Here is a 10,257-nt window from a genome sequence, read left to right on the forward strand (position 1 = left end):
TACTTAAAATGAATGAACTGGTTGTATCATGTATATAATATAACAAAAACATCTTATCTTAGTAATTTAAGTAATATCACATATAACATACACATACTAATATTTGCAAAAAATAAATTTTGCTCCAAAAATGCTAATTTGGAAATATTCATCACTTCATGTTCCAAAAATTGAAGCAAATATTAATAATATGAAATTTAACCTTGAAAATAAACTCTAAAGAAGTAGGACAGAAAAAGATGATACAATGTTGATTGCCTTAATATTAGTACTATTAGTTTATGCACTTGCATTACATGTGTATTCAATTAAATTAAACATAAATTGTTTTAAATTGGCATTATATTAAAAAAAAATTATAATTCAATTACATGAATATTGTTTATTTTTCAAACAAAAAATATATATACTTTTGGATATCAATAACAAATTAAAATAGATGACAACAAAATATTTCTTCTCCAAATGAGACAAAAAATGTAAATATTTAGTACTTTAAAATCCTATAATCAAAAACACAAATAAATATATATATATATATATATTCTTATCTCATGTGTTAATTATCACAAAGTTCAGAAAAAAGAAGAAAGATGAAAAATGAAAAGAATTTGATAGCACTTGTTAGAATTAATTAAAATAAAATGAAGGTTACAGTTAATAATCAATATTATTTATTATTATTATTATTATTATTATTATTATTATTATTATTATTAAGGCATCATATCAAATATTGAACCTTACTAAATTATTTTTTTAAAAAATGAGTTTCGAATACAAAAATTTAACATCAACGGAGTGACATACAACTTAAAATATGAAATCGTATAAAAAATTGAAACATTGAAATTTGTCTTTCTCAAAATTAGATAGAAGAATAAAAATAAATAAAGATATATCATTATTTCTTCAGTGAATTAAATTAGTTATTAATAATTTATTTGTATGTTACTTTCTCCACTTTAAATTAGTCTATGTGTTTCAATCTTGTAAACCCCTTAAGAAAAACATTGATAAAAATGTAGTTTTATGTATTTTATGTTATATTCCCTTTGAAAAATAAATATAAATAAGTAACTAACAAAATCACAAAAACAAATTAAATAACTATTATTATCAATACAGTACAATAATTTAATTGTTAAAAAGGACAAGTAAAATCTAATTAATATATTTTTACAAGTTACATTACACAAGTATATTAGTAAAGAGTCATGATGTTATAATTTGATTCGTGACCCTATATTTTACATTCAAATAAATGATGTTATTTACTACAATTGTTTTCATTTTTATAGATAACTAATGTACGGACAATCCAAAAATTACAAGACAATGTGTATAATCAAGAGTTATATAAGTGCGAATTAATCATGATCTAAATATATGAAAATATTAATAAATTTTTAAAATAACCTGATTTTTATTAATACATGAATCATATTAAATTGCTTGTAAATTTCAAAATAATATTTAAAATTTCTCAAAAAATATTTGTTTTTGTTTTTTCTTTTTTGCATTTGAACATTAATTACGGCATAATAACTTTAGTTTCTAAGCATGAATTATTAGAGGAACGATGTTAATTTAGTGAATGATCATTTAATTTTTTTAGAAATATTTAATATTTAATTAATTAGTTTTTTAATTAAAAAATTATAATATATGTTAGGGGTAAAATACTTATTCAAATTTGCAATTTAGTGCTTCCCACTTTGATATGATGATTAAATTAAATATACATATGAACCGTGAACTGTAGATGTTAAATATTATTAAATTGAATATTTTAATTATGAATTAAACTAAGAAAGTGCAAAATTTTTGTGTTGCAAATGACATATTTTCTCCGCTTCCAATTTATTGATATTTACTAAAAAGAAAGTTTACTGAAATTACTATAAGTGAAAATTAAAAAAATTGAAAGTTGAAATACCAAAAAATTCTTATAAAATTGCGTTACTGCAATAATGACATTAAAAAAAAGTTACTCTAAATTAAAATATTATAAAATATTTATTTAATTATATACTTAGACAATAATTATATAATATTATACAACACTAGAAAACCCAAAAATTATAGTAAATAGTATTCATACAATTAAGAGATAATGCACAAATACTCCCTCAACATATGTTCGAAATCTCAGAGACACACTTGTACTATACTAAGGTCCTATTACCTTTGATTTTATTTTATTAATAATTTTCTACCCCTTTTCACCTACCTGACACTATCTTGCTGATTGACTTTTTTTCAAGCTAATGCCACGAGGCCAAAAAAGAGTAGAAAATTAATTATAAAATAAGTTCAGGAAGATAATAGGACCTTAGTATAGTATAAATGTGTATCTACAATTTCGGGCATAAGTTGAAGGATACTTGTGTATTTCCCCTATAGTTAATAAACTAGTTAATAGAGAGAGACTATATACACATGTCATTAATATATGAATAACTTGAACGTTTAGTTAGTAAAACGTGTATTTCGAATTTCTATAAATTTAATAGGATGATTATTTCTCAAGTTTTTAATGTGATAATATTGTTACTTTACGAATAAAACTAGGTTTTAAAATTTAATTAATTACCTCGTTAACAGATAAAAATTGATATAAAACTAATAACTTCGTCAACCCGAAACTACATGAAGATTAAGCATAATAATATTACATTTAACTAATGTGATTACGTTCTCTAGATGGATGTAAAGATTATTGATATATTAATTTGTACTCATTATTATTTATAAGTATTATATATTTATTAATAATATTTATAGGAGTAGTTATTTTTTAAAATTACTAATGTATGATGAATAATACTCTTTCCAAATACACTTTTTTCTAGTTAGTTCCATAAAAAAAATATTTAATTACATTATTAAAATTTTATCCATATTGTATCTTTAGTTATCAATATTTATTATTACTATTTTTATTTGTAATATTTGTAGGAGTACTTATTTTTAAAATTACTAATGTGTCATAAATAATACTCTTTCTAGGATACACTTTTTTTTTAGTTAATCTCATATTATATCTATACTTATTTGGAAAAATAATAATAAAGCTATATTCTTCTATTTTAACAAAAGATATTTATTTTTATTTTAAGAATAATTTTAAAACATTAAAAGATCACATAACTTGAAAATAGAAAAAGAATTATATTTGTTAGTACTACTTTTAATTATAATATTCATAGGAGTACTTATTTTTAAAATTACCAATGTGTGATAAATAATACTCTTTCCTAGATACATCTTTAGTTAATCTCATAAAGAATAATGAAATTTTATCCATATTATATATATATACTAATTTGAAAAAACAATAATAAAACTTTATTCTTCTATTTTTAAAAATTATTTTATTTTAAAAATATTACAAGATTACATAACTTAAAAATAGAAAAAAATATAATATTAAAATATACGTACACACACACCATCTATAAAACCGTTTAGAGAAAAAAGTTTTTTGTTGTATATGATAACCATATTTTATTAGAATACAAATCGTTAATCCTTATGGATTAGCGCAATTTAATTATGATAAATTACATGAATTCGAGATTATCAAAGCTATAAAACAAAAACACCATTAACGTCTTCTATAAAGCTTCAGTTTCAACTCTGCATGAATCATCTCACTCTGTATATATATACATATGTATATATAGACCGAGATTTCGATACAAATAATAAAAAAAGAAACAATCAAAGAGTTTCTTATAGAAATTCTTCATTTTTTTTTTCTTTGAATTTTACAAATGGCGGGTCTTTTCGCTACTCTAAGAAGACCCACCAACATTTCTTCATCGAATTTTCAATCATCCTCTGTTTTTGCTTCTCGTTTGCTCTATTTACTCACCGTTATTTCTGTATCGCTTGCTGTTTTCGCTTATGTTCTTCAATGGCGTGGCGGGTTACCCGACCCGACTACCCAATGGATACCCGGTGACGATCCGAATGAGGCTGGGTCCAAACCCGTACGGTTATCGTCTTCTTCCTCTGGTTGTGCAGATATCCTTGGACAGAGCCGTACGGCGTCGTTCCCGTATTTCAGGGATTGGAAGTTTGATTTTGGGTCTTCTCCTTCCGGGTCGGATCTTAGACCCAAGGTTTGTTTTTATCAAGTTTTATTTATACCCTGTTCTGTTTACTTTTTCTTTGCGAGTTATTTTGTTGTGTGTTTGTTATCGATAACTTCATGTTGAAGTATTTAGTTATTAACTTTCGTTTAGTTTGAAGAAAAAAATGGACATGTTTATGTTTTTTATTAGCCAAGTGTCTGGTATTGTGGATGAATTGTGGAAAAGTTCATTTGATGATGATGGGGTCCACCTGTTTGATAAAATCAAAGTTATTTGTTGTTGGCATTTTCTAATTGTATAGAATCTGGTTGTAAGGCTGTGTAAACGTCATACTCCACTGAGAGATTTGGTTGTGCTAGAATTGGGTTGTAACGCTGCGTATAGACTAGACTCTGCTTGTGAGTTTACACCGCGTATGTTTAATAGAAAAAAGACAATTCTTGAAATGGTAGCAGGCGCAAAGCTAGCAGTTGCAGAATTTGGTAGATTTGTATTCTAGGCAGTTGATAAAAATGAAGCACTTTGAAAGGATATGCTAATTTGTTTAACTGGTGTGCTTATGCTATTCATACTCCAACATTCTAAGTAGGTCATTTGGTTGTTGATTAGAGTATAGCAGATATTAGTTACGCAGAGATTGGTTGTTCGAGGTTTAGATATTCCATCTTCTATACAGCATAAAGTAGTGAATAGATTTCCTTTTAACTTATACACGTATTAGTTGTAATTGATTCTAACTTGCTAACCAAAAGTTGTGTTTAGTGTGTTGAATTTTATATATTAGCAAAAAATTACTGCCCCAAATATGGTACAAATTCTGCGGTGATTTAATACATGAATGACTCACATCCTAACCAGCAACCAAACATACATATTTTACTGTTGGTTTTGGCTCTGTTCATGCTTTTAATGAGTGCAGTTGGGCTGGAGAATTAGCACCTCATTTTTTCGCATGTTTTTCTCTAAATGAAGAATTGCAATCTTATAGTTGGTCTTCACTATTCTTTCTCCCCCCGCCCTCTTTATTTTCTTGTAGTTAAATTATTCTATATCAGTATCCTAAGAGACTTGTTACCTTTGCTTGATGTTAGATATCGATTACTACAAGTACTTCCGCTGGCTTAGAGCAGATCCTGCCATGGATGTTTTATCATAAGGTCATTGGCGTGACAAACTTTTTCCTGTTTGTGGAGGGAAAAGCTGCATCTCCCGATGTATCTAAAGTGCTAAAATCTATTCCAGTAAGTGTTCATATCTCCTTAATATTTCCATTGTCGTGTTGAACATTTTGTTTCATCACTTCTACCATTTTGTGTATTTGGACTTGTCGTATTTCTTCTGTTGATTATATACAAAATGTGTGTGCTCTGCAGGGTGTAAGAGTTATATATAGAACAAAAGAACTAGAGAATGTACAAGCCAAAAGGTAAGCGGTCTTTGCCTATATATACATTTTCTGTGCCTAAACTATGAAGATGAGGTCTTTGTTCAGTAGAGTAGACGTTATTTCCTATTGCTTTGAGAAATGTTTTTATCCCTTCCGTGGGTTTATGTTCTTTATTTAGCCTCGTATGATTCATTTTCTTTATGTTGCTAATGGATGCAAGTAATAGTCGATGATAGAAACTATTTATCCAAAGCAAAGCTTATTGACGAACATATGTTAGCATGGGTCAACAAGTTTCCAAAACTTGTTGGGAGTTCCTTACATAGCAACGTAATATATATCAGGAGTAACTACAATGCACGGGTGGAGGGGGTTGATGTGGACCGTCTAATTTACCTATTAATAGCAAGCAGTAATTACCTTGGGTAGTGGTGACAACAGATTCTCTATTCTATTTGTCTTGAGACTAATAATAGACTTGGTTCCTAGAAGGGAAAGAGGGAAGGTTAAATGAGAGTGAAGTTCATTGATTATTTACCCTACGTGGAGCACCGAGTATTTAATTCACTTTATTTGATGTATTGGAAGGTAAGTAAATAAGACATACTTCTCTCAGTCCCCCTTGGTAAACAAGAGAAATAACTCTTTCACCTCTCGTCTCCCAACCCTTTCTCCTTTCAACCCAAGCGACATTGTATGACGTATGTTTCAAGTCATTCATCTTGAGTAAGCTTGGATCTGTTTTGAGTGTAATATGACTAATGTAGTGAAAAATGGTAATAGACTTTAATGAAGAAGTGATTATTCAAGTTACTAACTTAAATAGAACTAAATTTGGAGAGTGAAATTTCCATACAAGCTAGTAAAAATGCTCTGTTCCCTATATTTCATCTCACGTCTCAATTAAGTAAGCTTATTATCTGACATACTGATGATCTATAATGTGTTGTGTCCTAGTCGGATTTGGAATGAGACGTGGCTGGCTGGATTCTTTTACCAACCATGCAACCATGAGTTATTTGTCAAGCAGACTCTTAACATGGAAATGGCCATCGTCATGGCAAGGGTATGATTGCAATAACTTCCATCTGTTTCCAGTTATGGTTACCTTTTGATCCACTATATTGCCTAGTAACTCTACAGGAAGCTGGCGTGGACTGGATCATTCATCTCGACACCGATGAGCTAATGCATCCAGCTGGAACTAGTGAGTATTCTTTACGGAAACTTTTGGCAGATATACCTGAAGATGTTGACATGGTCATCTTTCCTAACTATGTAAGTAATTGAGCTCTAGGCTGTCTTTTAACTGTGTCTAAGCATGTAATTACATGCCGAATAGTCAAAACGCATGCATTTGATTCGTTTTCATTTTCTGCGGTCTTTTTTCATGTCAATATCTTCTCTGATGATGACAAATATTTCAGGAGAGCAGTGTTGAGAGAGATGATGTGAAGGAACCTTTTAGTGAAGTAAGATATCTTTCACTGTATCCTTTTTTCTTATCTTTCAAGTTCTAGTATTAAAATTCAATCGTTTGGCTAGGAACATCCTCCACCTCTATACATGAATAAATTTAGATTTTCTTAAAATAAATTTGGATAATTCTATTACCCAATACTTGAGAATGGAGCAACAGCTAGTAGTCAAAGAGTCACCGCTTTCCAGACGAATGAAAAAGAAGGTTGCGTTGGAGTTAGACATTGTGGAGGCAAGAAAGGAAAATTGTACCTAGCGAACACAAGGAGCTTGAGTGTTAAAATTTTTTAGAGAGAGTTTGCGTAGTCTGTAATTTATTTTAATTATTGTGCAACTAAAGTTCTTTTAGACTGTTTACCAGCAATGCATCTGTATCATGTGGTAGGTCTCGATGTTCAAGAAGAATTATGACCATCTCACAAAGGAAATGTACTTTGGAAGCTACAAGGAAGCAACTCGTGGTAATCCCAACTACTTTTTGACTTATGGAAATGGCAAATCAGCTGCTCGAGTTCAAGATCATCTTCGTCCTAATGGTGCTCATAGATGGCACAACTACATGAAAAGCCCAAAGTATGCTTGTTCTGCATGTTACTTGTTTTCCTTTATCTCTATTTCGTTTCTTATTTATTCCCAGTCCTATAGAATCACTGTTTTATCGAAGTTGAAAACATACTTGTAATGTTGTCATATTTTTTCACTTCTTTGGTGTGATTGTCTTCGCTTGTATAATGAAAATGTATTTTCTTATTATTGTAGAGAGATCAAACTGGGAGAGGCTGCTGTTTTGCACTACACATACCCCAAATTTTCAGATTTAACCTCACGACGAGATCGTTGTGGATGTAAACCTACTAAAGAAGATGTGAAAAGATGCTTCATGCTAGAATTCGACAGAGCTGTGAGTAATAGGCAGTCTGTTATTAAAACAACAAATGTTTTTGGGGTCAAAAAGATGGACTGTATAGTTTGTTTGTTGATAATTTTCATCTTCACATTGCAGGCTTTTATAATAGCTTCGACTCTGACAGAGGAGGAGATGCTTGACTGGTAGTAATTCTTTTAACTTCCATTCCATCGAATTCATGCTAATCCTTATACTACTTATTTCGTGAAATCCTTCCCTTGTTATACTGTAAAATCTTATTTCATACTGATCTGTAGTCCGCGTGGTGCTTGATTTCTTTTTGGTTTGTATATTATGCTGACAGAACCTTTATTGGATTAGGTACCGTGAACATGTTGTTTGGACGGATAAAACACTCATCCAGAAGCTTATCAAGAAGGGCATATTGACGCGCATATATACTCCCATGGTAAGATCAACTTATATTTGATTGCGGAAGCTCCTTTTGAGTTTATATTGAGGGTCATGAATCCTAAGAAGCTGAACTCATAGTAACTTTTGTTTTTCGGTCTGTGTAGGCCATTGTACAGGGTTTGAAGGAATCTGGTGTTTTCGTTTCTATTATTGCTTCAGCACATAGAGATGTCATAAAAGACGAGTCTCTATCTTCTTCTGCTGGAAACAGAAATGCTTCCGGATATCCTCATATTACTGATACTTTTCCCAGAAAGATGGGTCGTATATTGGAATCTCAATCAACTGCAAGGAAATTCGTGGACTTTAGTACAACTGATCATCAGGCAATTCCACCCGAATCACCTCCTGGCATGGATGGAATTGATCTCGCAGATACAAAATACCTTCTGAACAATAGCTCTTCTTGAAGAAGTATACTTACATACCCCTCTTGGGAAAATAGGTGTGTACATTAGTTCTGTCATACTCCATAGAGTTGTTCGAGTATCATATCATAGAGAATGAAGTATTCTTCATCTTTTAAAAGTTCGATATGTATACATGACAGAATGCTTTGGAGAATGACAATCTTATCGATATACAAGAATAGATCTCTTCCATGCCTCAAATCTTTCGATGATGTTCTAACTATTACTCGTCTGTTTTTTTCTTTATTAGAACTGAGTATGATTCTTAGATTGTTGTTAAGTAATTTGGTTCTGAATCCAGTAGTTCTGGTCCAGAAATTATACAAGTGCTTGTGCATAAAGGGTGATGTTACATTTGTTGTAATGCTTATTTGTTATGTTTTAGATACACTACTTTTGAACTAGCAATCAGATGAAGTAGAGATTTAAGAAATAAAAGTATATTCATTGATTTGATTATATGAAACAATTTCACTAAACAAAACTACATTGTTGACAAGAAGTAGACTAAGAGAGCAACTGAGATAGCCATTCCTTGTTTTGTCCCATAAATTTATCAAAATCACTTAATTCATCTAATAAACACTCGTCGTTGTTTGTTGGTTCGACTTGATAAGCATTACCTGCTGTCTCTTCAACATTCTGCAGCACTTGCTCTTCCTGATAAGGAAAAACTAATTCACCATTCATATTCCCTTCATTCATTGCAGCATCGTTCCCTTGAACCATTGGAAACGTGACGATTAGCTGAGAAAGTTGATGATCCTCCATAGGCCACTGCGGTTGTGTTGTCATATCGTTCCTATTCTCATCATCACATCCAACATACCCTGATTCAATATTTTGCATTGGCTTCACAATCTGTTGAGGAAGTTGATCACTATATCCAAATTCATTAGGCCCTTGGGGTACTAGTGTATCATCACATCCAACATACCCCGATCCAACATTTTGCATTGGATTCACAATCTGTTGAGGAAATTGATCACCATATCCAAATTCATTAGGCCCTTGGGGTAGTAGTAGTGTATCATCACCATCACCATCATCATATCCACTGCCAGTTGTTGTAGGCATATGATTTCTTGATTTTTTAACTTTACACCTAATGTAGCACAAAACAACATCCTTGTGCTTCATCACACCTCTGTTACTCAACAACTTTATTACCTTGTCGTCAAGACTATACTCTTTCATGATCCAAGAAACGTCGTTAACTACATCCTTTTTATTTTCTTCATAGTTATAAGTTTTTTTCATCCCAATTTTCTTCGCACCTATTGACTTTCCTTTGCTCTTCCCTTTCCAACTTCCTCCTCCCACCAAAGTCCGACTAAACCTTGTATCGCGTTTCTTTAATTTAGTAAAAAAATATTTAGTACCGGATGAGTCTTCCAGTAACTCCCATGGCTTCTTACTTCCGTAAAGTTCTTCAAATTCAATATCTTTACAAACGTAGTTTTTAGAAACAACAAATTTAATCAAGTAGCGAATGAGCTGTTCATCAGTGGGTCGAAACCTGACTCCAAATTCAGCGTCTGGAGATTCAATTGCCAT

The 10,257-nt window shown here is 30.8% G+C and overlaps 2 protein-coding genes across 2 annotated transcripts; one reads left to right on the forward strand and one right to left on the reverse strand.

The window, feature by feature from the left end:
• Positions 1-3,632: 3,632 nt before the first annotated feature.
• Positions 3,633-8,901, forward strand: LOC101263360 (glycosyltransferase-like protein). The gene is made up of 11 exons (NM_001320997.1): positions 3,633-4,130; positions 5,195-5,344; positions 5,477-5,529; positions 6,448-6,556; positions 6,634-6,768; positions 6,918-6,962; positions 7,355-7,542; positions 7,729-7,870; positions 7,973-8,019; positions 8,198-8,285; positions 8,395-8,901. The coding sequence occupies exons 1-11, from the start codon at positions 3,780-3,782 to the stop codon at positions 8,698-8,700; spliced, it is 1,614 nt and encodes a 537-aa protein (NP_001307926.1). The 5' UTR covers positions 3,633-3,779; the 3' UTR covers positions 8,701-8,901.
• A 306-nt stretch (positions 8,902-9,207) lies between these two features.
• On the reverse strand, positions 9,208-10,257 carry LOC104644424 (protein ATAF2). The gene has a single exon (XM_010314097.1). The coding sequence runs from the start codon at positions 10,255-10,257 to the stop codon at positions 9,208-9,210; it is 1,050 nt and encodes a 349-aa protein (XP_010312399.1).

The sequence above is a fragment of the Solanum lycopersicum genome, chromosome 10 (assembly GCF_036512215.1).
Source record: "Solanum lycopersicum chromosome 10, SLM_r2.1".
Taxonomy (NCBI): Eukaryota; Viridiplantae; Streptophyta; class Magnoliopsida; order Solanales; family Solanaceae; genus Solanum; species Solanum lycopersicum.

What these genes read in the sequence shown, in the direction of transcription:
- LOC104644424 (XM_010314097.1), bottom strand. Translation starts at nt 10,257, where the DNA reads ATGGCAATTGAATCTCCAGACGCTGAATTTGGAGTCAGGTTTCGACCC.
- LOC101263360 (NM_001320997.1), top strand. Translation starts at nt 3,780, where the DNA reads ATGGCGGGTCTTTTCGCTACTCTAAGAAGACCCACCAACATTTCTTCA. An exon ending in TGAAGGAACCTTTTAGTGAA is followed by an intron (nt 6,963 to 7,354) that starts GTAAGATATCTT and finishes ATCATGTGGTAG; the next exon opens with GTCTCGATGTTCAAGAAGAA. An exon ending in GAGGAGGAGATGCTTGACTG is followed by an intron (nt 8,020 to 8,197) that starts GTAGTAATTCTT and finishes TTATTGGATTAG; the next exon opens with GTACCGTGAACATGTTGTTT.